This window comes from Euleptes europaea, chromosome 13 (assembly GCF_029931775.1).
Source record: "Euleptes europaea isolate rEulEur1 chromosome 13, rEulEur1.hap1, whole genome shotgun sequence".
NCBI classification, from domain to species: Eukaryota; Metazoa; Chordata; class Lepidosauria; order Squamata; family Sphaerodactylidae; genus Euleptes; species Euleptes europaea.
In genome coordinates this window covers 60,256,078-60,283,282 of record NC_079324.1, presented here as the reverse complement: position 1 = coordinate 60,283,282, position 27,205 = coordinate 60,256,078, and the positions used below count along the sequence as shown (strand labels likewise).

The 27,205-nt window shown below is 45.5% G+C and overlaps 3 protein-coding genes across 3 annotated transcripts in view; 1 reads left to right on the top strand and 2 right to left on the bottom strand.

The window, feature by feature from the left end:
• Nucleotides 1-12,153, bottom strand: part of MPHOSPH9 (M-phase phosphoprotein 9) — a 35,895-nt gene extending 23,742 nt beyond the window's left edge. The window contains exons 1-5 of the mRNA XM_056859666.1: nt 12,135-12,153; nt 7,276-7,408; nt 6,261-6,408; nt 4,782-4,871; nt 982-1,484 (exon numbers count right to left, since the gene is read on the bottom strand). Coding sequence (XP_056715644.1) covers nt 982-1,484; nt 4,782-4,871; nt 6,261-6,408; nt 7,276-7,379 — 845 coding nt within the window. The 5' untranslated portion in view covers nt 7,380-7,408; nt 12,135-12,153. The remainder of the gene's footprint in view (nt 1-981; nt 1,485-4,781; nt 4,872-6,260; nt 6,409-7,275; nt 7,409-12,134) is intronic.
• A 2,022-nt stretch (nt 12,154-14,175) lies between these two features.
• On the top strand, nt 14,176-16,120 carry MTRFR (mitochondrial translation release factor in rescue). The gene is made up of 2 exons (XM_056859675.1): nt 14,176-14,454; nt 15,892-16,120. The coding sequence occupies exons 1-2, from the start codon at nt 14,176-14,178 to the stop codon at nt 16,102-16,104; spliced, it is 492 nt and encodes a 163-aa protein (XP_056715653.1). The 3' UTR covers nt 16,105-16,120.
• A 2,010-nt stretch (nt 16,121-18,130) lies between these two features.
• CDK2AP1 (cyclin dependent kinase 2 associated protein 1) lies at nt 18,131-26,569 on the bottom strand. The gene is made up of 3 exons (XM_056859690.1): nt 26,463-26,569; nt 23,013-23,139; nt 18,131-18,213 (listed from the first exon to the last, which is right to left on the bottom strand). The coding sequence occupies exons 1-3, from the start codon at nt 26,538-26,540 to the stop codon at nt 18,146-18,148; spliced, it is 273 nt and encodes a 90-aa protein (XP_056715668.1). The 5' UTR covers nt 26,541-26,569; the 3' UTR covers nt 18,131-18,145.
• Between the last annotated feature and the right edge of the window lie 636 nt (nt 26,570-27,205).

The following is a 27,205-nucleotide window of genomic DNA, read 5'->3' as shown; positions in this document are numbered from 1 at the left end:
GACCGCTAAGCAGTTCTGTCCACTGCACAGCTCAAATTTTTCTCTCAGGTGCTGTTCAGCATCCATACTCTAAGCTACTACTATTAGCAGGGCAAGCCCGTGCACAGTTACTCCTGCTCAAACCCACTGAAATAAATGGGCTTAGAGAAGAGTTACTCTACTGAGGACTATACACTGTAAGTTGCAGTCTCCTACAACAGGGTTCCCCAACATGGTGCCTGCCAGTACTTCCCCAGGCACCTTCTGAGCTTTTCAGAAAGAGGATGGCATTGTAAGGAAGGACATGTTATTGGCTGCCCTGATTCAAAGGGTTTTCTGGTTCCATTTCCCTTCCTTCCCCCAGGCTTTTATTCATTTCTTTTTATTCCCCTTCTTTGAGTCTTTTGCCACCAAGGAAAGGGGTAGTGTTTGGCTCTGCTTCCTGCACCAGGCATTTTGGGTTTGGCTCTGCCTCCTGCACCAGGCATTGTAAGTCGGCGCTCACCACCCCCTCTCCTTTGAAGGTGTCCACAGACTCAAAAAGGCGGGGAAGAAGAAGAGTTGGTTTTTATATGTCGACTTTCTCTACCACTTAAGGAAGAACCAAACCGGCTTATAATCACCTTCCTCTCTCCACAACAGATACCCTGTGAGGTAGGTGGGGCTGAGAGAGCTGTGACTAGCCCAAGGTCACCCAGCTGGCTTCATGAGGAGGAGTGGGGAAACCAATCCAGTTCACCAGATTAGCCTCCACCACTCATGTGGAGGAGTGGGGAATCAAACCTGGTTCTCCAGATGAGAGTCCACCCTCCAAACCACCGCTCTTAACCACTACACCATGCTGGCTAGGGACTCCTGACTGGAAACATGGCAAGTTATCATCACTCCTAACAATGTGATGCCTTTCCTATCAAGACAGTGCAGCCTACAAAAGCAACAGCGCGACATGCCAAGCTTATAAAGATGAAGATAAGCCTAACGACTCCAAAGTTGGTCACTTACCAGCCTGCTCCTCCATACCGACCTTCACTAATCTTAAGCGTAGATTCAGCAAGTAAAGCGATAGTGTCCTTCAGTGGTAAACCATGTTCTACAGTTGAGTGTGCAAACTCTTTTTTATTTTGAACTACGGCTGTGACTAATGCCTTCTGCGTTGATGCTACGCTATCCTGTCCGCTGGTGATCCCCCCTGTATTTTCCATGCACGCCCGGATGTCTTTAGCCTTGTCAGGACTCAGTTCTGTAGCGGAACAGGTGCCATACCCGCTGCTCATCGAAACACTGTTCGCGCGACACTCTGAAGCTTCCAGCTGGTTCTCAGCTTTGTTCGCTTTAAGTTGATGGACGGAGAGCTCATTTTTTTCAAAGGTTTCAGACTGTAACCCCATCGGGGTTTTTAGCGAAAAAGGAGTGTTCGCACACTTGGCTGGAGAGCTTCGGTCTGCGCATGAACACGCATTCTGGTGTTGCACTTTCACCAAGTGCCGGATCTCATTCTGTATGTGCTACAAAATAAAGCAGGAGCAAGTTTTTAAAAAAGAGTAATATGGAACTTGCACAAGAATAGTGAACTTCTGTTATTTTTAACGTTCACTCCTGCAAGACTTTTCAACAGAGACATAACATGCAGAAATGTGTTATGAGACAAATGAACACCAGAGAGTTGCTCTGCTTCAGCCATTAAAACACATGAGTGCCTATTCAGTGTTGCTTGAGTGCACATTCAGGGTGGCTATACTAAACATCTAACACAGCATTGAATCCACCCACCCTCCCAGATGTACTTACGGGAACAGAACAAGGCAAGCTACTTACCCAGAAAGAATGGCTACTTGCCTTGCAAAGCTGACCTAACAGAATGGTATGCTCCCCAGAGAACATCAGGATCATCAAATGCTAATTTGCTGGTGGTCCCCAGCCCAAAGAGTGTCTGGCTGGCCTCAACCAGGACTAGGGCTTTCTCTGCCCTGGCCCCTGCCTGGTGAATTAGTCTCTCTAATGAGACCAGGGCCCTGCGGGACCTTACGGGTTTCTGCAGGGCCTGCAAGACAGAGCTATTCCAACAGGCCTACAGTTGAGGCCAGCTACGGTTCCTTTTCCATCACATGCTGGCCTCCCTACTCTGCCCTACCCCCCTTTTTTCAAAAGTATATTTTTATGGGGGTTGGAATAGGTCAGGCCCTACTGGGGAAGATATATCACAAAGTGCACCATCTGAGATATGGAATAGTTCTTTATTTATTGATTTATGGAACAGGTTTTTAATCATGGTTTTATTGTTTTTACTGTGTTTTATTGTACGATTTGTACCTGTGTGAGCAGCCCTGAACCTGGCTTCTTGCTGGGGAGAGTGGGATATAAGTTAAATGAAATTAATTAAATAAATAAATGTCGGTCAGAGCCATCCAGCTTTTCTGACATCACGTTTAGCCTTAGATGTGCTACAAATGTGGAGGGACCCAAAAATCATGGACCAATCTCAATTTGATCAGCCTAAGAGCCCCCTGCCAAGACACAAATTTGGCCCGGCTGCCTCCACCTCCTCGAAACCCAGCCCATCTTGGAAGAGGAGTTGCCACCAGGACACAGAAGTCTCATGTTGGATTCACTGGTTTGAACTGAGTTTGTTGATCACCAGAAGCTGATCGTTATATGTCCACTCTGACTTTTAAATATGGTTACTCAGTCCCACAGAACTTAGTGGAATTGACACCCTAGCAGATTCACTTAGGTTTGCAGCCTTAGACAAAGAAAAGGGTTTCATTCTTGTTCATTCTTAGAAATAAATATAGATGTTTTCTTTTTTTAATGAGCCATTTGTTTTAGCAGCCAAAGAGTTAGTTTTATGGTCTCGTGTTTTTTCCTTCCTTTCTACAACATCCTGCAAATCAATCGTGCTTAAAACTGATTACCTACATAGCTTCAGTGGAATTAGCAAAGTACAAACATATAATTTCAGCATAATCAACATGCTATCACTCTCCCAATGTTTTTTGTTTGTTTTTTTGCCACAAGGCCAAAAAAACTTCCAAAAAAGCTGCCAAAACAGAACCAGGCTCTGATCCCAAGAAATGCTGATCAGACATGACCAGCACTTTTCAGGATAATGCCAAGAACCACAATGAACTTGTACAACAAACGCCAAACCTAGATAAGGCAACCCTTGGAAATGGCAGACCTTCCTCGAGGTTAATTCTGAAAACGAGCAACTCTGACAAGTGTTACTCAATGAGTTAAGCCTCTCCATACCAACATATGACCATAGAAGTCAATACACAAAGAAAAGCATGGATGAAAAAAGTGTGACAGGAAGACAGTAACAAGAAAGAAAATAGGAGGAAGTGGTGGGGAGAAGAAAATAACAGTACCTCTTAGCATTTGTTTCACTGTCAGCAATTGTTGGCTACTATTAGTGCAGAGTCAAGAAAGGGGAGGCAAAAACAATTACCAAAAGGATGTAAATATTAAAATGTACCAAATCTATTTTCAAATGTATCAAACACATTTTATCACATATACTTGTGGTTTTTATTGTGAAATAAGGAGAAGCTGAAATTCTAAAAATATTTGGTGTCAAGCATAAAACTCCGTTCACAATCGTAACAAGAAATATCCCAAGCTTCAAAACAGTTTGATGCTTTCATGGAGGAATCTGAGATGTGTCTACAAACTCGGGGGGAAACTGGTGTCCAAACATTCGATATTAATACCTCAAAACTGAAGCACTCTTCCTGGGATTAATACAAAGGCAGCTGTAGAGTATGGCACTCCATACTGTCCTACACTGCTGCAGAAACACTTGAAACTGGAGCTGTGCCACAGTTCTCGGGACAGGACTTTATGGTCCTGTAGATTCCAAGAAGACATTTCTCTGGGCCCTTGTTCCAGTGCAAAGAATCAGCTAACCCTCCCCTATTATTCTTGGTCTGCACTCCCAAAACTTTGCAAGGCAATCCTTGCAGCTGTAGGATATCAAGATGAGAAAGACTGCAAAGAACGGAAACAAGTTACAGGGAAAATATTTGATCCTACCGCTTAATGTCAGTAGTACGCATTTGGTCTTTCATCACAGTGAATTCAAAACCAAAATACCAGCTGAGTTCTTCCCTCTTTGAAAGTGTTACAGCATTTGGATAATAAAATATATTGCAACACACAATATTTAATGCCACTCATCGCCTACTTTCTAGAGCATACACAGAAGACAGCACACTGATAGAATTAGCAGGACCTGTATACATACACAGAATTGGTTAGATCTGAAAACATCAAACAAAACAGTTAAGCAGTAGTTTGGATGAAGTTGCGTGTAGACTTCTTGGCTGAGAAAAGACTGAGAAGAATATCTCTCTCTATTACCAGCACAAACACCAATAGTGCACTTGGCAGAGCTCCCTCTTTGGGGAAAAAAAGCAAAAAAATCACAGAAAGGTGAAGAACTGTGTACACCCACAGAAGAAAGTGAGACGCTCTGAGAACCTATGGAAGAAAAGTGCTTATGTAGCTGGGCTACGGTCTCACTGCATCAAAAAAAATAGAGTATGGGTCACTCAGCTGTGTATACTACAATAACACAAAAATTTATTGTGCATAAACACCACTTTCTCACATGAATGTATTCAAAACTGGCAGATACACACACACACACACACACACACACCAACTTAGAAACCATGTCACACATCAGATGTATTGGGAAAGGACAGGGAGAAACGTTCGCATTATCGGCCGCTAACCCATGTATGTCTTGCACTTAACTACTGCAACAATTAAAAAACAAACAAGGAAATAAAAATACTTACATGGAGTTGCTGGTAAAAGTGTTTCTGTTGGGCAACTATCTGTTCTTGGCATTGCTTTCCCACCAGCCTGAAGAAGTGTAACCACCTCGCCTATTAAAAAACAGTTATTTTGAAAAAGACCAAAAATAAAATCCGTGTCTAGCACAATTCATCTTAGATGAATTGCACCAAGGCAAAACGAAGGCAAGGAAACAAATGGTGCAGAAGTTCAGATTCTTTTTTAGTAATATTCCCATGCATGCACGGGGACGTTACTAAAAAAGAACCTGAAAGATTCTCCCTGAAGAAGCTGCACTCAAAACGCATAGGGGTTGCAAAAATAATTTAAACATTCATTTCCCTCTGCACCATTTGTTTCCTTTCCTTCATTTCAACAGATGCCAAATCAAAACGGCAGAGAGGAGGCTCGGTGGCAGAGCATCTGCTTTGCATGCAGAAGGTCCCAGATTTAATCCCCTGCACTTCCATTTCAAAGGGATCAGGTAGTAGATGATGGGAAAGAGACCCAGAGACCCTGGAGCACAGGTGCCAGTCAGTGTAGCGACCTTGGCATACTGAGGGTTAGATTCAGTATAACACATCTTCATGCATTCAAATTCTTACAGTGTGGTACACTAATATCATAAGATATGGAAGAATTTTGTGTTCTACTTCATGGCCTAACATCTGGTGGAACTTCCTGGCTCAATTGATGTATATAGCGCAACCCACAACTCCAGTGATGTGGCCTGCATGTGCACCCCAGCAGAGGAAGCTGTACCCAAGGATGGGCTGTGAAATAACCAGCAACGCTGCCACAACCACCAAGAGCACTGACAGCAGCTCCTAACCACTAGTCCACACATAAGCTCCACCAGATATTTTGTGTTTTCTATGGGAGCTGGGGATTGTTGGGCTGCACACCTGCTTGGATCTATTGGAACTTGGCAACCTGTGCTGAAGCTCAGAAAGGCCCCAAGTTCACTTCTTGGAATTCTGGGAACAAGGGCTGAGATAACCATATGCCCAAGGCTTCAAAAAAACTACAACAACAAACACTTTCCATCAGAGGAGACAATATTAGACTAGATGGATCAACATTCTCACTAGTATAAGGCCACTTCGTATGGTTGCACGGGTTTATTGCGTCACATCAACACACTGCAACTTGGATTTTTTTGGGGAGGGGGGGATTCTCACTAGTATAAGGCCGCTTCGTATGGCTGCACAGGTTTATTGTGTCACATCAACACACTGCAACTTGGATTTTTTTGGGGAGGGGGGATTCTTACTAGTATAAGGCCGCTTCGTATGGCTGCACGGGTTTATTGCGTCACATCAACACACTGCAACTTGGATTTTTTTGGGGAGGGGGGATATTACTTATCCATACACTGAACCCCACAGGCACCTGAGTAGCTTACTGCATAAGTTTTCATAATGTAAGGCTTTCATGAGGTTATTACACTAAAACTTAATTTTTTAAAAAAGATGACGTACCTCGCAGTTCTTCAATATTTCAGAGTCACCACACCTTTCAGTGTCTTGCAAAAAAGAGGCCAGCAGATCAACCTCGCCAGGTATTACGGCAGGGCTGGCTTTCCCTGAGAAACTGGAGATGCCATTTGGGCTGGCAGAGGGACCGCTTCTGTTCAAGGGAGAAAAGGACGTGAATTATTTATTGAGCCACAATGCCTAACCAAACAGGGAAGCGCTTTGTGAGAAACAGAAACATCTTTGACATTTAATCCTTCATTTCTGAACTGCTTTATGCTGAAAGCAGACAAGGACACATTTGTCACAACCGAGGCTCAAGGATTACCCAAATCTTACCTTGCAGACTCAGCAAAAAAACAACGGCCTTGCTTAATGGGAATGTGGAACAGCATCCAATATGAAAATGTATTACAGTGCTACTAATATCCATTAGTAATATCTATTAGAGATGACCTTTTTTTAAATAAGGAAAATAGCCAGTACACACAACACAACACAAGCCTTTACTGGCATATAAAAATAGCCAATAAGTGACATGATGTACTTAGTAGCCAATCTCCAGAGACCCAAAAATCAGGGACGGTTAAGTACATAGACTGTTTTCAGAGTCTGTCAAAGAGCTGCAGTTTTCCTTCCATACTCCTCAACTTTCTTCAAGTTAGGAGGCAAAACAAAGCAGTCCTACTACCTGGTCAAAGACCAGTGCAACCCTAAACAGAGTTACACCCTTTTAAGCCCATTGACTTTAATGGACTTAGAAGGGTATGACATTGCTTAGCATTGCACTGTATGGAGCTCTGTCTATCCTGCTTCTCTTTCTTCCCCACTTCGGCTTTTCTGCTAAAAATGGGGAGGAAGGGAAGAATGCACAAATATCCACATTTCCCAGGCTGAACAGGTGCTGAAAATTAAACTATCATATAAAGTTTTATAATTTCACATATTTACTTTGGGTAAAAAGCTAGACCTACCTCATACTGCTACCTATTTGTAGAATCAGAATGTGGCAGATGTTTACCTGTTATTACTCAAGTCACAGCCAACAGAGCTGAGAGCATTTCTGACACTGGTATCCGCAGAAGAGGTGTCTTGCTCAATTTTCACCAATCCCAAATTTTCCATATCTCATGCTCACGGAAAATAATGTTATCCTAAAAATAAAAAAAAACCACAGACACACAAATTTCACATTGGTAACTTGAATTCGCTATTTGAAATAAAATCTGATGAACCATTCTACCCTATTACCTAAGGGAAATTTCTGTATCTAAACTTCAAAACAGAATTTTAATTTGTAAAAATTATCCTACCTTTTAAGAATAACTGCCTCCAAAAACAGTTTGGTAAAAACATTAAAAACACAACAAAAATACATGATAACAGTAAAAGCAGAGAGAAACAATACACAAAACAACAGTTTGGCAGTAAATGATTATACCACTACATTTGATCAAATCAGCCTCAGCCAATATTTAAAAAAAAGTCTACACCTGAATACTCCAGCAGAGACAATCTCACACTAATCTAAAAGCCTGGAAGAAAACTTGGTCTTTGCAGCACTCTGAAAGATCACAAAGAAAGGTGTCAGCTGTATTTCACGGGAGAACACATTCTGTAGCCTTGATGCCACCACTATAAAGGCCCTGTCATATGTTACTGCCTGCTGAACTTCCAACAATGGTGGAACTGAAAGTGACGCCTCACCAGTCGACACAAGTGTCCAGGCAGGCTCCTGCTGCAGAGGGCAGGAACTATAATCCTAAACCATGTACTGCTTTAAAAGTCAAAACCAACACTTTAAATTGTTCTCAGAAACAAACTGGCAGCCAGTAGGGATGCTAGCCACCATGTGGGGCCCGGGGAATCCCTTGGAATTACAGCTCATCTCAAGACTACAGAAATCAGTTCCCCTGGAGAAAATTGATCTTTCAAAGGTGGGCTCTGGCACTGTAACCCACTGAGGTCCCTGTCCTCCCCAGGCCCCACCCCCAAATCTCCAGGAGTTCCTGAATCTGGAACTAGCAACCCTACTCCCCGCCGGTGGCCAGGGAGGACCTGCCAACCCTAGCAGCAAATGAAGTTGAATGAAAACTTGTGCAATATAATCATGGTGGTTAGCCCTGACAATAAACCCATTTTGGATTAAATTACATTTCTGAGGGCCTTTCCAAATCAGTCCCATTTAAAGAGCATGCTATAGCTTCCAAATTAGACTAGCAGAGTATGTGAATATCTGAAACATATTGGCCACTTGCTGTTCCCTTGTCAGTGTTTTACATATAAACTCCACATGAACATGTGAAGCTGCTTCATATCACGTCCAACTATTGGCCCATCCGTGTGTAAAGTGCCATCAAATCACCGCTGACTTATGGCTATCCTGTAAGGCTTTCAAGGCAAGAGACTTACAGAGGTGGTTTGCCATTTAGGTCAATGTTTTCTCCTCTGTCTGGCAACAGCTCTCTCAAGCAGAATCTTTCCCAACAATTGCTACTTTAGATTGCTAAAGCAAACCCCGGAGATATCAGAGACGGAACCTGAAGCCTTCTGCTAGCTTTATGTCTGATCTTTGGGCCCTCCTTCCCCCTCCACATCATAATCAAAGAGAGCCAATTAAAAAAAAAAAAGAAGATACCAATTTTCTAGTGCATTATGCCTGACCTACTTTTTCACTTCCACAATTTCTTGCACATGAATTATTTGTACTACATCTGCAATTCATTCTCAACCTACTTTTTCCACAGCACTTCCCAGCAGAAACATTTGCCGCTTGTTCTTTCCCAGCCAAACGTACATAAAAATATCGCTCAACATAAGTTTAGTTAGGTCTTTGAAGAAATTGAAATATAAAGCACATGTACCCCACCCCACTCAAAAAAGGAAAAGAGCAAGGAATGAAATAACAGGAAGATCCTTGAAGATAATTTAACCATAACAAAGGAAAGATACCTGTTTTGCTACTTCCTTTCATTTCAAAGGGTTTTGAAACTATACTTCCAAATACACACATACCCACAGCCCAGCTGTACAAGACAGATAATAAATTGCCAAGTCATTATTGGACAGAGAAGCTAAGGGGGGGGATGTTTATTATATGAGAGCCAACAGGCTGAAATACAGTCTGGGCTTTAGGTATCTGAGATAAATGTTATCTGAAACAGTCTATGAAAGAAAGCACGAGAAAACAAAACGTGTATGCAAGAAATTGCAGTGATGCCTTCTAGAACCCTTCTTTTAAAAATGATTAACCAAGAAATTCCTAATATAGTTTATCGTCCCTGTGACGTGAACAAGGGAGAAAATATAACCCATTCCTTAGGCAGAGGCCTGCCCTCCACATTAGGATGGTCACTGTTTTACTGGTCTTCTTCCAGCACCTTTAGCAATAGCCTGATACAAAAATATCTGGAACCGTTTCTCTTTTGGCACATTGACAGAAAGGATGGGAAATGATTCACCTACTGAATTGCTGCCTGTGAAAGTGTTGTTAAAGGCACAGGAGCAGGGTCTATTAAAAAAGTCTTAAAAGTTAGCATAGCAAAGCAGCAAAGAGATTGAGGCTGCCATACCGTCCAGTGAACTGGGTACACATGAACACATGAAGTTGCCTTATACTGAATCAGACGCTTGGTCCATCAAAGTCAGTATTGTCTACTCAGACCGGCAGCGGCTCTCCAGGGTCTCAGGAAGAGGTCTTTCACATCACCTACTTACCTGGTCCCTTTAACTGGAGATGCCGGGGATTGAACCAGGGACCTTCTGCATGCCATGCAGATGCTTTACCACTGCGCCACAGGCCCTTCCATCAAACTCAGTGGGGCTTACTGCTCACCTCGGCCATGAACTACATGGCCTTAGGAATGCCACTGTGACTCAAAAAGAGTGTCCGAGTAGGATCTGGGAGATCCCGGTCAAATCCCCACTCAGTCACAGCAGAATGGTGGGTGACCTCAGGCCAGTTGCATTCGCAGCCTAACCTACCTCACAGGGTTGTTGTGAAGATAAACAGAGGGAGAACCATATCAGCCACTTTGGGCCCCCATTGGGGAGAAGGGCAGGGTATAAACAAAGTAAACAAATAAATAAGGCAAAAACCCCATCAGCAAAATTGGGATCAAGATTCTGACCTACCTTACAGAATTATTGTAAGGTAATACGTGTGAAAACCATAGAAAATTCTTTCCACATTTCCCCTCAGAAATTCCCCTTTCAACAGTCCCCATCCAAGCATTCTCTCATCTTTTAGAGCCAGATCACTAGCTAAGACAATCTACATACTACCCAAGTCCAAATCTCTCCTCTGCCATAAGCTCACTTTATTGGTCTCAGGGCTGTTTAGCTTGGAAAGAAGGCGGTTAAGGGGAGACATGATAGAGGTCTATAAAATTTTGCATGGTAAGGAGAGAGTGGGAAGGGTGAAGCTTTTCTCCCTCTCTCATAATACAAGAATGTGGGGACATCTGCTGAAGCTGGAGGGTGAGCGATTCAAAACGATAAAAGGAAGTATTTCTTCACACAATACATAGTTCACTTGTGGAACTCCCTGCCCCAGGATGTGGGGATGGCTGCCAACTTGGAAGGCTTGAAGAGGGGAGTGGACATGTTCATGAAGGATAGGGCTATCCATGGCTACTAGTCAAAATGACTGCTGGTCATGATGCATACCTATTCTCTCCAGGATCAGAGGAGCATGCTTATTATCTTAGGTGCCACAGTCTTAGGTGCCGCTGCTGCAGTCATCTTGTTTGTGGGTTTCCTAGAGGCACCTGGTTGGCCACTGTGTGAACAGACTGCTGGACTTGATGGGCCTTGGTCTGATCCAGCAGGCCTTTCTTATGTTCTTATGTTCAGGCTTTCAGAGGGAAATGGACATGTTCATGGAGGAGAGGGCTATCCATGGCTACTAGTCCAAATGGATACTGGTCATGACGCATACCTATTCTCTCCAGGATCAGAGAAGCATGCCTATTAGGTGCTGTGGAACACAGGCAGGATGGTGCTGCTACAGTCATCTTGTTTGTGGGCTTCCTAGAGGCCCCTGGTTGGCCACTGTGTGAACAGACTGCTGGACTTGATGGGCCTTGGTCTGATCCAGGATGGCCTTTCTTATGTTCTTATGAAAGCCACCATCCCCTCCTGTAACATGGTCCCTTCTTCCAGGCATGGAGTATGGGTCACTAGGGGTGTGTGTGTGGGGAAAGTTGTTGTGAGTTTCCTGCAATGGGCAGGGGGTTGGACTAGATGACCCTGGTGGTCCGTTCCAACTCTATGATTCTTTGAATAACAGTACCGGCCTACCTTGCAGGGCTGCCATTGCAAAATCACACCACTAATGCATGCAACAGGATCACTTTGGATAACTGAAAACGCTACACAAATACTCAGCATCCTTGCGTGTGTGTGTGTGTGTGTGTGTGTGTGTGTTAAGAGCCGTCAAGTCGCTTCCCACTCACGGCGACCCTTATTCCCTCTTAAACCCATTCTCCTTTTTCTTGACTTTGAATGGCACTTGTCGTGCATACAGTTCTTCATTTCTGAGGCACTTCTCGGGTAACGGGGCTCCTCCGCAGTGTATAAAAGCCCGAGGCTCTCCTCGTCGTCGTTTAAAGACGCCAACTTCATTCCTTTTATTTTTAAAGCCCCGCTTTGGGGTCCTCCCCTCCCCCTCCATTCCCTCCGGTTCTCAAGCCCCGCCCCCTCCCGTCATTGGACAGCCCGTCCCGTCGTTTTCGAATTATTGACAGCATAGCCGGAAGGCGATTGGCTACAGGGAACGTCACTCGCCTGTTTTGAGAGGTGCGAGCGAAGGCGACCGAGCCCAGGCGGAACCCCCCACCCCCCATCGTCGCAGTAACGGCCGCACTTCCGGGCCCTTACCTGCATTTCGGCTTGCGGGTCCGAGTGAGGCGGGAGGGGCTGGCCAACGGGTATTTATTTTTCCCTCCCCCCTTTTCCTTTGCTTCAGGCGGCTGAGAAACTGTCAACAACAGACTCGAGCGACGCGGGCTCCATCTTCCTCCCCCCCCCTCCCGCACCGGATTGGCGGTTGAGATTCGAAGGGGTTTCTCGCACAGGCGGTTTCACCCCGCCGGCCGATTGGCTGCCGAGGGCCGCGCGGCCAGGGCAGCCTTGTGACGCGATTGGCTGCTCGGGGCTGGGGGGAAGGGGCGGGGGGAAGGCCGCCGGGGCATTGGGCCGTTCGGGCGCGCGCCGTTGGGCATCCTGGGCTGAGATAGGAAGAACGGGCGTTGCGTAAGGGGGCCGTTTTGCTCTGCGATTGGACGGTGGGCGGGTCTCCCTCCCTCCCTTTGGGGGCAGGGCGCGCTCGTGCTTGGTTAGTAAACATGGGGGGGCGCATGCGCAGGACGGTCGTCGGCAAGGCCTAGCCTTTTCCGAGGCGTCTCGACAGGGGCCCGCAGGAGGTAAGGGCCCATGTCCCCGGAGCTGCGGGGGTTCCCTTCGGCTATAGATCGGAGGCCTTCGGGCTATTCGAGAAAAGAGGCCTGCCAACTCCAGGGTGGGAAATTCCTGGAGATTTGGAAGGTGGACTCTGGGGGGGGGGAAGACGCCCCTGCAGGGTAGGACGCCCTAGAGCCCACTGGATGAAGCTGCCCTGTCCTCCAGGGGAATTGACCTCTCTGGGTGCCCAGTCGCTTCGAACCTATGGCGACGCTGTGAATCCTCCAAATAAGGTTGCCAACCTCAAGGTACTAGCTGGGGATCTCCTGCTATTACAACTGATCTCCAGGGCTGACCCTGCTTAGTTTCCGAGGTCTGATGAGATTGGGCTAGCCTGGGCCATCCAGGTCAGAGGGCCGTCAAGTCACAGCCGACTTATGGTTACCCTGTGGGGTTTTCAAGGCAAGAGATGAGCAGAGGTGGTTTGCCATCGCCTGCCTCTACGTAGCAACCCTGGACTTCCTTGGTGGTCTCCCATGCAAGTACTAACCACAGCTGACTCTCCATAGCTTCTATGGGGGGACGAGATCAAACTAGCCTGGGCAATTCAGGTCAGGGCGTTTTAAGGAATAAGAAATGTTTATTCTAGCACAAACTTTAACCTACAGAGCCCCCCTTCATCACCACCTTGCAACTGATCAAGGGGTGGCTAGTCTTAAAGGGGCCACAAAACCCTTGTTTGTTTGTTTGTTTTGGTGATAACAGAAATAACAGGGCTACATCTGCTTGGCATGCAAAAGGTCCCAGGTTCAATCCCCGGCATCTAGTTAAAGGGACCAGGCAAGTAGGTGATATGAAAGACCTCTGCCTGAGACCCTGGAGAGCCGCTGCCGGTCTGAGTAGACAATACTGACTTTGATGGACCAAGGGCCTGATTCAGTAGAAGGCAGCTTCATGTGTCATGTGTATGTATCCCTGTGGAATTGTTACCAATAAAAGACATGCAGCAGTGAGCACTGGAAAAACACCTTCTTCTGCTGGTTAGTAACATGCCGGTTTTCTGTTTGGGATGGGGAGAGTGAAGAACATGGCTTGGGGAAGATTGACTTTGGCAAGAGCTAATGCCAAAGCTGTCCAGTAGACGCAGCTCAGCTCTGGCTTCACACACAGCACAAGATGTGCAGCATAGGCAGGCAAAGCAGCAGAATTGGTTGTGTTATGGGTGGGACTTAGACCACCAGACATTCTCTAATTGCTTTGGACAGTAAATCTGTCCCTGATACAGCAGAATGCCACTGCATAATGCAGGGGGGGGGGATTAATAAAAGCAGACAGCTGACATTCCTTCTGCATTGCACGAGAGTAGCCAGAGAAAGCTGGTCTGCCCCCTTGCCCCACAGCATAAGCGCACAAACCTGAAAAATGTATTGAACGTAGAGTGGCTGGTTTTATGGAACGGCACTAATCAGCGTCTTCATGGCCTTCTTTTCCAGGACAGAGTCCTCGTCTCCAGCTTTCTATGCCTCCTTCAAGTTTACTGTGTTTCACGCATTCATTCATTAAACTAAGTGGTGTCCCTCAGGCACCGAGACTCTGGGGGAGGCACCGTTTTCTGTTGCCTCGGCGGCCTGGCCTTTTATTCCTTGTAGCAGAAAAGAGCTCTGAAGACCTCCTGCCTCTCAATGAAGCTGACTTGGAAGAGCAGTTTGTGCGAGGCTCTGGACCCGGTGGCCAGGCGACAAATAAAAGTAGCAACTGTGTGGTCCTCAAGCATATTCCTTCTGGGATTGTGGTCAAGGTGACACTTTTTTTCACATGGTTGTATGTCACTTCACATAATCTGAAATTTAGCGCAGTGCATGTTTTTAAATAGCCCCCTTATCATGAGTGGTGAATAAAAATCACAGTCCAGAAGCTGTGGTCCCATAAATATTTAACACAAATACTTGTGGGCATCTGAACTAGTCAGCATGGTGTAATGGTTAAGAGCAGTGGTTTGGAGTGGTGGACACTAATCTAGAGAACCAGGTTTGATTCCCCACTCTATATGAGTGGTGGAGGCTAATCTGGGGAAGTGGATTTGTTTCCCTACTCCTACACACAAAGCCAGCTGGGTGACCTTGGGCAAGTTACAGCTCTGTTAGAGCTCTCTCAACCTCACCTACCTTACAGGGTGTCTGTTGTGGGGAAGGAAAGGTGATTGTAAGCTGGTTTAAGTCTCCCTTAAGTGGTAGAGAAAGTCGGCATATAAAAGACTGAACTGTTATGAAGTTAATGGAGTGCAACAGTCTGGCTGCATTTCAAAGGAAGTGACTACAGTGTACAACTCTACATGAACATATGAAGTTGCCCTATACTGAATCAGACCATTGGTCCATTTAAGTCAGTATTGCCTACTCAGACTGGCAGTGGCTCTCCAGGGTCTCAGGCTGAGGTTTTTCACACCACCTACAACCTGATCCTTTCAATTGGAGATGTCAGGGATTGAACCTGGGTCCTTGTGCATGACAAGCCAAGCAGATGCTCTACCACTGAGCCACAGCCCCTCCCCAAAGTACACCAGCATTTTGCAGAATAGGCACTAGCTCTTGCTGCACCCTCTGGCTTTCTTAATTACTTGCATTCCCCAAAGAAAACAAAGTTAGGAAAGGGATGAAAAGCAGACATGCTCTACCTGTAACCCCTTCCCTTTATATATCCACAGGATTTCTTTCTGTGGAGCCAGCGCGGTATAGTGGTTAAGAGCAGTGGTTTGGAGCGGTAGAGTCTGATCTGGAGAAATGGGTTGATTCCCCACTCCTCCACATGAGCGGCGGACGCTAGTCTGGTAAACCGGGTTGGTTTCCCCACTCCTACACACCAAGCCAGCTGGGTGACCTTGGGCAAGTTACAGTTCTATTATGAGCTCTCTCAGCCCCACCTACCTCACAGGATGTCTTTTGGGAAGGGAAGCTGATTGTAAGCCAGTTTGAGTCTCCCTTAAGTGGTAGAGAAAGTCAGCATATAACAACCAACTCTTCTCTCTGTTTGCTTGGCTCCTATAAATAGTCTCTGGCTACTGCAGTCCCTGTGTGCTTCTTCTTATCTGTCCTTTTCCTCCAGGACTGTAGCCGGGCAAGTTTCTTGCCAGTAATAACCTCATATTTCTCATCCTGATAGAACTGCAGAAATATATCTAACCTCTAGGCCAGGCCCAGCTGCCGCCTCTCCAATAAATGAATTTTCTCCCCACCAGTGTCATCAAACGCGATCGGTAGAGCAGAACCGCCAGAGAGCCAGAGAAATCCTGCAGGAGAAAGTGGATGTCTTCTACAAAGGGGATACCAGCGAGGTTATTAAAGAGAAAAAGGAACTGCAGAAGAAGAAGCAAGAAAAGAGGCAGCAGGCGAAGGAGAATCTTGAAAGGAAGAGGCATTTGAAAGAACTGAAAGCACTGGAGGACAAATAAGGAGCATTTAGGTACCTGTGATGTGTCCCACCCACCACTAGCCCAAGGTCACCCAGCTGGCTTCATGTGTAGGAGTGGGGAAACCAACCCAGTTCACCAGATTACCAACCACCGCTTATGTGGAGGAGTGGGGAATCAAGCCCGGTTCTCCAGATCAGAGTCCATCACTCCAAACCATCGCTCTTAACCACTAAACCACGCTGGCTGGTTGAGGGCGGGATAAAAGTATAAATAAATAAATGCTCCTACTTTCTCTACCCCATGCATAATTTTATAAACCTCTGTCATATCCTCCCCTTGGACATCTTTTTTCTAGACTGAAAAGGTATAGAAGGCCCTGGGTCTGGTTGCCTGAGTATGCTGTTAGGATGCCCGCATGCTTTCCAGACCTGTGGCTAGATTGCGGGCTGGACTTCCGCACCTCTACTGTTTTCTGAATTGGTTCACTTCACAGCAGAGTTGAAACTTGTAAGGAGGTTCCTACCACTCCCCCATTCTTCAGGGCGGCGCAGTTTTTTAGGTATTTCTGGGGCAGAGGGGGCCACAATCAGAACCGTGGGCAGCCAAAACACATACCCCTTGCTTTATTTCTTGCAATTGTGCCCCTTGTGTCAGCTGACAAACCAGAAGAAAGGTGTTGATGCAAACACTGGGAGTAGTCACAAGACAGCCGTGGCTCCACTTGGAATTGGGAGGAGACCCAAGAGGTCCCCTGCCCCCAAGGACTGGCAATTCAAGAGGCCCCTAATTTTCATTCAGCGGCTCTGTTCCTGTGCCTCTGCTGCCCTCTGCTGGGATCTCTGATCCCCTGAACTATTTACACACAAGATACTTTTGCAGGATTGCAAAATAATACAAATATTTGTCCACACTTCTTAATAATAAAGACTGTTAATGAAAATAAGCTTTATTACATCAAGTAATAAATACATACAAAGATGCAAATAAATTTTAGTAGCCCATTTGGATTTTTTTCCTTTTTTTTTTGGCAAAGTTACCGTTTTAAATCTTGGAAGAAATCAGGTTAGTGTTTTTTTTGGCGGGGGGGCCTGACAGGATTTAATAGACTGCGTTCTAACTCATGCACTTTAAATGGTTTCTGAAACAAGGACAGTCATGCAAAAACAAATAGGATGGGGGGGGGGGTTAAATGGAGTTTATGTATCAGACTACATGAATAAGGAAGCTTAACGGTGGGGAGGGAAATTATCTCGGTCCTTAACATAAAATCCTTCCTTGGAAGGTGAACATACAGATGATTAGGGGAGTGTTTTCCAGACTTTAACCTGAAGGACCCTTTTCCATGTTGGCCCAGCTACAAAGCCCCCCCCCCGTGCATGTGCTGTGGAATCCCATTGCTTTGCAAAGGATTCTGGGACATGGTACAGGCTACAGCGTTTTCACCAAACACTTCTGCAGCTATAAATTTCATGGGCAGGTTGCTTTTACTGACACCCCCCCACCAGGAACCTTTGGGGCTTCCCTGGAATGCTGCTTGAAAACAAATGCATTAAGAAACAAGAAAATAAGACTAGAGGAAAAGTAAACCGAGTGCAATTTTTTTTATAAAAAAAAAAATATCCCAAACAAATTCAGAGAGTGTCCAACCAAACTGAAATGTTGCCAGCTCCTTGTTAAAAGGGAGGAAGGAGGAATCTCATTCTTTACAGCCAGGATCCAAAGAACCGCACAAGTTCCATGTGGCCAGAGGGGGCTTTGGACTTTGCATCTGTCCCAGATGCCTTCGTCGTCGGACGCCGATCTGCTTCTGAAACAAAGTGGAGTTTCAAAAACAGGCTGGGGCGGGGGGAGAATCTGTTACTCAAAGCAAAAAAAAAAGTCTGAACATTCCACCGGGCACACAAAGCCCTCGGGTGCGTCTCAAGTAGCTCTTTGGGTCCCAGCCCACATTCTTGAAAAGGGCAGAAGGGAGGGGGAGAACAGTCAAATTAAGGGATTTGTCTGAACATTTCCGTCATCTCCAATGGAATTCTGTCTTGTTCATAAAGCGATGGAAAACCTTGCCTCTTGAGAGGGTGAGCTAGGATCTTGCGTTCCGCTCGGTCTCTGCCAAACACTCTCGAACTAATCCTCTAGCGTGAATTATGCCTGCAAAACAGATACATATGATCGGTTTGGACTGGCTTTAAAAATATCCCACGTTTAGGAAATAGGTGAGGATGTTAGTTCTTGCCAAGGAAAATTCCAGCCACTATAGAATTCTCCTGCACAAACCATGTTTAAATGCTCTCATGCAGGAGAGATTCTCTGTCCCACTAAGACTAGCCTGGATCACTTGTGTTTGTGAGCCTTTGTTAGACACACTTTGGTTGGTTGGGATCATTTTATCTTAAGCTTTTAAAGAAAATTATCCACTGAAACTGTTTTGTGGCTATCACAACATTTCTATAAAGAGGTGGGACAGTGGCTCCAAGGCAGAGTACACACTTTGCATGCAGAAGGTCCCAGGTTCGATTCCCTGATAATCTCAAAACTAAAAATTGTCGGAGTGAAGTGGGAAAGAACTTTCTCTGCCTGGGAGTTGTCAGCAAACTGAAGTAGAGGATACTGAAACGGATGGAGATTGAGAGCCAATGTGGTGCAGTTGATAGAGTGATGGATTAGGACCCCGGGCCACCTGGGTTCGAATCCCCACATTTACCATGGAAACTCGCGGGGTGAACTTGGGCCCATCACAATCTCTTAGTCTGGCCTACTTCACAAGGTTGTTGTGAGGAAAATGGTGGAGCGAAGAACAATGTTCTAAAAGCAGTAAGTCTCAAATGGGGAGGAGAGTGGGATATAAATAAATGCATTGTATGTTTAATTGGGCTGACATTTGTATAGTGTTCAAAAAATTTCAAGTATTCTTTATAACAGGCATCTAAGGTTGGCATTATTACACCCATACTGCAGGCAGGTGAGAGGGAAGGCAGCATGGTATAGCCTGATCTCGTCAGATCTCAGAAGCTCAGTAGGGTGGTACTTAGAAAGGAGACCACCACGGATGACTCTGCTGAGGAAGGCAATGGCCAACCATTGGTTCTCGGACCAGAACCAACGGGTTGAAATTAAATCAAAAGAGTTTCCGTCTAGATATTAGGAAGAATTTTCTAACAGTTGGAGAGGTTCCTCAGTGGAACAGGCTTCCTTGGGAGGTGGTGAGCTCTCCTTCCCTGGAGGTTTTTAAGCAGAGGCTAGATGGCCATCTGTCAGCAATGCTGATTCTATGACCCTAAGCAGATGATGAGAGGGAGGGCATCTTAGCCAACTTCTGGGCATGGAGTAGGGGTCACTGGGTGTGTGTGTGGGAGGTGGTTGTGAATTTCATGCATTGTGCAGGGGGTTGGACTAGATGACCCTGGTGACCCCTTCCATGATTCTATGATGCTAACCACCTCTGCTTCTCACTTGCCTTGAAAGCCCTTGCTGGGGTTGCCAGAAGTCGGCTGTGACTTGATGGCATTTACATACATATAGCAGGTAGGGGACAGAAAGATTAGTGGCGTACCTAAGCCCCCCTGGCACATTCACAGCAGGAGCCAAATCTGATCCCATCTCATGTCCTTACGCTGTACAGGTTGGATCTGGGGGTCCCTCACCTTCTGCAACAGTCACATGTAAACTGCAGGTTCTCCTCAGTTGCCATGCGCATGATGCCTGAGTCGGATCAGGACTATCCCCACTTGGCCATCAAGCTCTCTGGGGCTGGTCACCCAGTCTAACCTACCTCACAGGGCTGTTGTGAGGACAAAACGGAAGAGGGCGAACCACATATGCTATCCTAAGCATTTTGGAGGACAGAATAAAAATGGAGAAAGAGCCAGTTCTCCTCTCCTCGAGCTTTCCCCAGTATCTTGCGAAGTTAAATACTTTATTCCGTGTTTTCCATTAATTTCTATCGGCCCCCTAACCAAATGGCTCAGGGTGATCTTGAGATGGAGAATGAAATTAGGGAAGAATGTAAAGGTAATGAAGTAGTAATAATGGGAGACTTCAACTTCCCTCATATTGATTGGATAAATGTATGCTCCAGTCAAGCCAAAGAGATAAAAATTTTAGACATCCTAAATGACTGTGCCCTCGAACAGTTGGTCATAGACCCTACCAGAGAGGAGGCGATCCTGGATTTAATACTCTGTGGTGCTGCCAGTGATTTAGTGCGGGATGTGGATGTAGTTGAGCCAGTTGGTAATAGTGATCACAATGGCATCAAATTTAATTTAGATGCAAATGGGAAAGTGACTGGGAAATCTCACACAATTAACTTTGACTTTAGGGAACTTCTCTAAAATGAGAAAACTGGTAAAGAGGAAGTTGAAAGGAACAGTTAGGAGGGTTAAATCTCTTGAAAAGGCTTGGGGGTTACTCAAGTCCACATTACTAGAGGCTCAGCTAGCTTGTATACTGCAGGTCAGGAAAGGTAGTAATAAGTCCAAGAGGTCACCACCATGGCTAACGGGTAAGGTAAAGGAAGCAATTAGAGAAAAAAAGTCTTCCTTCAGAGACTGGAAAGTTTGCCCAAACAAGGCAAACAGAAGCAAACACAAACTTGCACAAAGGAAATGCAAACAGATTAGAGATGCAAAAAAAGATTTTGAGGGGCATATTGCTAAACACATCAAAACAAACAATAAGAAATTCTTTAAGTATATTAGGAGTAGGAAACCAGCTAGGGAAGCAGTTGGACCATTGGATGACAATGGGAGTAAAGGAACTCTAAGGGAGGATAAAGCGACTGCTGAAAAACTAAACAAATTCTTCTCATCTGTCTTCACTGTTGAAGATACAGGGCAGATTCCTTCTCCTGAACAGAGATTTTGGAGAGGGGAAAATGAGGAACTGAGGTAAATAGTGGTAACAAGGCAGGAAGTCCTAGAACGTCTAGACCACTGGTTCCCAACCGGGGGTCCATGGACCCCCAGGGGTCCGCGAGAACTAAATTAAGGTCTGCGAAACAAAGTTATAAACCCATAATAAATTAATATTTTCAATTAAAAGTTCTCTATTATAAAAATATATATTCAAATATTATTCTAAGTTTAATGTTTAACTAACAGTTATGATTAAAGTTTATTTTCAAATTCTCAGAATTTTTATTTTGAACCTTGGGGTCCCTGCACCAAACAAAAAAGTCCTAGTGGTCCCTGGTCAAAAAAAGGTTGGGAACCACTGGTCTAGACAAACGGCAAACTAACAAGTCACAGGGACCAGACAGTATTCATCCTAGAGTTCTTCAAGAACTCAAATGGGAAATTGCTGAACTTCTAACAAAGGTATGTAATATGTCCCTTCGATCAGCCTCTGTACCAGAGGACTGGAGAATGGCCAATGTAGCACCCATTTATAAAAAAGGTTCCAGGGGGGACCCAGGAAATTACAGGCCAGTTAGCTTAACGTCTGTTCCGGGTAAATTAGTGGAAAGCATTATTAAAGATACAATTGTCAAGCATATAGAAGGGCAAGGTCTGCTGGGCAAAACCCAACATGGCTTCTGTAAGGGTAGGTCCTGTCTCACTAACCTATTAAGAGTTTTTTGAAAGCGTCAATAAGCATGTGGACAGGAATGAGCCTGTGGATATTGTGTATTTGGATTTCCAAAAAGCTTTTGACAAAGTCCCCCACCAGAGACTGCTAAGCAAATTTCATAGTCAAGGGATAAGAGGACAAGTCCTCTTATGGATTGAGAGCTGGCTGAAAAATAGGAAGCAGAGAGTAGGAATCAATGGTCAGTTCTCACAATGGCGGGATGTAAGCAGTGGGGTGCCTCAGGGATCTCTGTTGGGACCGGTGCTTTTCAACCTGTTCATCAATGACCTGGAGTTGGGGTTAAACAGTGAAGTAGCCAAGTTTGCAGATGACACCAAATTATTTAGGATGGTTAAAACAAAATCGGACTGTGAAGAGCTCCAGAAGGATCTCTGCATACTGGAAGAATGGGCATTAAAATGGCAAATGAGATTCAATGTAAGTGTAAAGTGATGCATATTGGGACAAAAAATCCCAACTTCACATACACACTGATGGGATCTGTGCTGGCAGCAACAGACCAAGAAAGGGATCTTGGGGTGGTAGTGGATACCTCAATGAAGATGTCAACCCAGTGTGCAGCTGCTGTAAAAAAGGCAAATTCCATGCTGGCTATAATTACATGAGGAATAGAGAATAAAACTGCTGATATCATACTGCCCTTGTACAAATCTATGGTGAGACCACACTTGGAATACTGTGTACAGTTCTGGTCACCACACCTAAAAAAGGATATTGCAGAGCTTGAGAAGGTGCAGAAAAGAGCCACCAAAATGATTAGGGGACTGGAGCAACTGTCCTATGGGGAGCGGTTAAGACGCTTGGGGCTGTTTAGCTTGGAAAGAAGGCGGCTGAGGGGAAACATGATAGAGGTCTATAAAATTATGCATGGATTGGAGAGAATGTACAGGGAGAAGTTTTTCTCCCTCTCCCATAATACTAGAACACGGGGTCATCTGCTAATGCTGGAGGGTGAGAGATTCAAAACAGATAAAAGGAAGTATTTTTTCACACAAGGCATAGTTAAATTGTGGAACTCCCTGCCCCAGGATGTGGTGATGGCTGCCAGCTTGGAGGGCTTTAAGAGGGGAGTGGACATATTCATGGAGGAGAGGGGTATTCATGGCTGTTAGTTAGAATGGATACTAGTCATGCTGCATACCTATTCTCTCTAGTATCAGAGGAGTATGCCTATTATTTTGGGTGCGGTGGAACACAGGCAGGACGGTGCTGCTGCACTCGTCTTGTTTGGGGGCTTCCTAGAAGCACCTGGTTGGCCACTGTGTGAACAGACTGCTGGACTTGATGGGCCTTGGTCTGATCCAGCAGGGCCTTTCTTATGTTCTTATATCTTTCCCCCCTCGAACTAGCTTGATTACCTCGTTTTAGCCGCTCCATGGCACTTTTACTTCCGGCGTACGTTGGCCTAATTTCTTTTCCTAGTTCTTCTATGATGGCCAGAAGTTCTGCGTACTTGCTCTGTGGAACTTGACTGCTACTAGTACCCTGACAGGGTGGAAAGACACAGGATCCAAATTAGGCAAAAAGTCCCAGTGACCAGCAAACGTCAAATCAGCCCCAGATCAATAAACGTATGTACTGCAACTTAAAGTGTGTGTTTTAATCAGAGCTGCCTGGTGTGGGGAAAGTGTTTGATTCAAAGTGTAATGTCAGACAATCTGTGTATATTCGGTAGAAAAGAGCAAGAGTCCAGTAGACCCTTAAAGACACAAAATTCCTGGTGGGGTAGGAGTTTTCGTCACAGCTCACTTCTTCAGGTATAGCTGTATCTGAAGTAGTAAGTCATGGCTCACGAAATCTCATACCCTGCCAGAAATTTTACTAGTCTTTAAGGGACTACTGGACTCTTGCTCTTTTCTACTGCTACAGACAAACACAGCTACCCATTGGGTATATTTAGAACTTTGTTTTAGGCACCAGGCTAAAATACCCCTTTTTACCCAATCTTTTAGTTAGGGGTTTATCCTATCAGTTTTTTAACGGTCTGCTCTGTTTTATGGGCAGTTTAAATAGAAGAAGAGATGGTTTTTACATGCCGACTTTCTCTACCACTTAAGGAAGAATCAAACCTCCTCTCAATCACCTTCCCTTCCCCTCGCCACAACAGACACCCTGTGAGGTAGTTGAAGCAGAGAGAGTGTGACTAGCCCAAGGTCACCCAGCTGGCTTCCTGTGTAGGAGTGGGGAAACTAATCCAGTTCACCAGATTAGCCTCTGCCGCTCATGTGGAGGTGTGGGGAATCAAACCCGGTTCTCCAGATCAGAGTCCACAGCTCCCAACCACCGCTCTCAACCACTACACCACGCTGGCTCTCGGCTTCTGTCTGATGAGGAGGGTATAGCCCGATCTCGTCACATCTCAGAAGCTAAGCAGGGTCAGTACTTGGATGGGAAGGCTCTGAAGGCACACTGGCAAACCACCACTTGCCTTGAAAGACCCTTGCTGCAGTCACCAAAAGTCACACACATGAATACGTTAAGCTGCCTTCTGCTGAACCAGACCCTTGGTCCATCCAAGTCAGTATTGTCTGCTCAGATGGGCAGCGGCTCTCCAGGGTCTCAGGCAGAGATATTTCACATCACCTACTTGCCTAGCCCCTTTAACTGGAGATGCCGGGGATTGAACCTGGGACCTTCTGCATGCCAAGCAGAGGCTCTACCACTGAGCCATGGCCCCTCCCCTAAAAGTGGAGATGCTGGGGATTGAACCAGGGGCCTCATACATGCAAAGCATGTAGCTCTACCACTGAGCTACATCCCCACGTCAGTTGCAGCTTGATGGCACGAATGTACATACCTCTGTCTAACAGCTTGTTTTTTATACTGTGTTTTCAATTGTAAGCTTCCTCGAGCAGGACACCAAAAAGGCAGCACAGAAATATTCTAAATAAATGAATGCATTTGAAATAACTTTCCAAAGAATAAAAAAGACCAGGTTTTACTTATCTTAACCCACACGATCACTGTCACCTATTAGGGCTGTCCAAGTTACTAACGCACTATAAGGGACTTTGTGGCAGTAGTGTTGATATGCTTCTTCCAGAGATTGGCTGTGCTGCTGTGATGTCACAGAAGGAGTAGGCAGGCAAATAGCTCTGTGGCTGCCACTGGCACAGCTGATCTGATCTGCTTCTAAGGAGAGGTCAGGGCAGATCTTGGACGCTAAGCAGCGTTGGTACTTGCATAGGAGACAGCTAGGATCATCAGGCACCAAAACTAGAGAACTCTCTCCCCAGGGATATTCATCTGTCCCCTTTGGGCCTTGTCTTCTGCCAGCAGGCAAAGACTTTTTTGCTTCATCTCACACTCCTGCCCAGCAATCCCTCCTTCCTGCCCTATGTTTATAAACTCTTCTTTTTTGCTTTTAAAGATGTCCTTTTGACTTTAATTGCTTTATGATTTTTTTTATAATGCTTGCTTTAACTGTAAGCTGCCTCGGTGGCCCTGACGGGGCAGAAAGGCAGGGCGCAAATATCGTAAATAAACGAATGCATTGCAAACCTCAGGTGGGATGACTGAAAAGGAGAAACACAAGTGTGCCTTAAGGGCAAGGTGGAAGAGAAGAGATGTGAGCGGGATGTGTGCCAGAACTGCTGGAGAACTTGCCAGACGTAGGGAAGCCAGATATGTATATCCAGCAACTTTCTGTAGTGGGCAGGGCTACATGAAATAGTGTTCGAAAGAAGAGGCATCCTTTCGTAAATCTGCATAATTGGGTGGGGGCAGTCAAACCAGTTGCCAGTGCTAACAGAAGGCTTGGTGACTAAGCATCTCTAACGCCGCTCGTTCGCATCTGCGCCAACCACACTGATTAATTAGATTGTGCAATCGCTTAACAGTTTAACCCAACCTCTTAAAATATCACAGCGCAAGCTCTGTTATATTTTAACCCCTAATGAGCCAGTGTGGTGTAGTGGTTAAGGGCAGCAGACTCTAATCTGGAGAACTGGGGGGAGGGGCTGTGGCTCAGTGGTAGAGCATCTGCTTGGCATGCAGAAGGTCTCAGGTTCAATCCCCGGCATCTCCAGTTGAAGGGACTTGGCAAGTAGGTGATGTGAAACACCTCTGCCTGAGACCCTGGAGAGCCATTGCCAGTCAGAGTAGACAATACTGACTTGGATTGACCAAGGGTCTGATTCAGTATAAGGCAGCTTCATGTGTTCATGTGATTCCCCACTCCTCCACATCAAGCCTGCTGGGTGACCTTGGGCCCGTCCCAGTTCCCTCCGAACTCTCCCAGCCATGCAGAGGCAGGCAATGGCAAACCACCTCTGAAGTCTCTTGCCTTGAAAACCCTATGGGGTCATCGTTTTAGAGATTCAAAACTGATAAAAGGAAGTATTTCTTCACACAACGCATAGTTAAGTTGTGGAACTCCCTGCCTCAGGATGTGGTGATGGCTGCCAACTTGGAAGGCTTTAAGAGGGGAGTGGACATGTTCATGGAGGAGAGGGCTATCCATGGCTACTAGTTAAAACGAATACCAGTCATGATGCATACCTATTCTCTCCAGGATCAGAGGAGCATGCGTATTATATTAGGTGCTGTGGAACGCAGGCAGGATAATGCTGTCGTCTTGTTTGTGGGCTTCCTTGAAGCACCTGGTTGGCCACTGTGTGAACAGACTGGTGGACTTGATGGACCTTGGTCTGACCCAGCATGGCTTTTCTTATGTTCTTATGTTGCCATAAGTCAGCTGTGACTTTACAGCACACACAATGAACTGGAGGGCCGCTTCTCCATGCAACATCCTGCAGTCCCCTCACAATTTCAACAAAAAAGGTTAAAACCAAATAGGAGGCTTTTACCTGCACACTTTGTGTGTAGCCTAGAGACGGGGGTCCGTAGTCATTGATAAGCTGCCTGTATTGTCCAGAACCGGCCATGCTAGTGGATGGAGAGTGGACGTTCCCACCTTTGCAGAACGAAAGTTGGGGGGGGGGAGAAAGTCAGGATTGTTACAGAATAATGTATTGTCGTCGTTTTGTTATGTACATTACCCATCCCATATTCCCAATGAAAATATTTCTGAGGTGGATTACAATATACAGAAAGAAAAACAATTAGACTAAAACAATTAAAGCTGGCAGCATTCAAATCAATAATAGCAGCAATAAGATCATTAATAAAGTGGCACTAACAAAAGAAAGAAGACAGCAGTAGTTCAAAGTTTCAGTACTTCCATAAAAACAGCAGTAAAACTGGCAGAGACCAGAGAACCACCAGTAAAAGTGGTAACAGAGCAACTGGCAAAAGGAAGGAGGGGCATAACCAAGCAAAAAGACTTAAAAAAATTAAAGTCTTTGCCCAACACCTAAAGACAGCAGATTCAGAGCCTAGGTGAATTCTTGCGGAGGGGAGTTCCCAAGTCTTAGAATAGTGGCAGAAAAAAAGACCTCTCCCTTGTGCTTACCTGCCTTGCTTCTGGAAGTGGGTGAAGACTTTGGAACTCCCTCCCACAGGAAACTTTAAAACATATACCCTGCAGATTCTCGGCCAATGGCACTCAAGGTGGTTCCCAACAGTTGTTTTTTTTAAAGCATCAACTCAC

Excerpts from the sequence above, each read along its gene's own strand:
- CDK2AP1 (XM_056859690.1), bottom strand. The coding sequence starts at position 26,540 with ATGGCCGGTTCTGGACAATACAGGCAGCTTATCAATGACTACGGACCC. Across the intron at positions 23,140-26,462 it reads GCTACACACAAAGTGTGCAG|GGTACTAGTAGCAGTCAAGT; the intron begins GTAAAAGCCTCC and ends CCACCCTGTCAG. Across the intron at positions 18,214-23,012 it reads CATGGAGCGGCTAAAACGAG|GCATAATTCACGCTAGAGGA; the intron begins GTAATCAAGCTA and ends TCTGTTTTGCAG.
- MTRFR (XM_056859675.1), top strand. The coding sequence starts at position 14,176 with ATGCCTCCTTCAAGTTTACTGTGTTTCACGCATTCATTCATTAAACTA. Across the intron at positions 14,455-15,891 it reads CTTCTGGGATTGTGGTCAAG|TGTCATCAAACGCGATCGGT; the intron begins GTGACACTTTTT and ends TCTCCCCACCAG.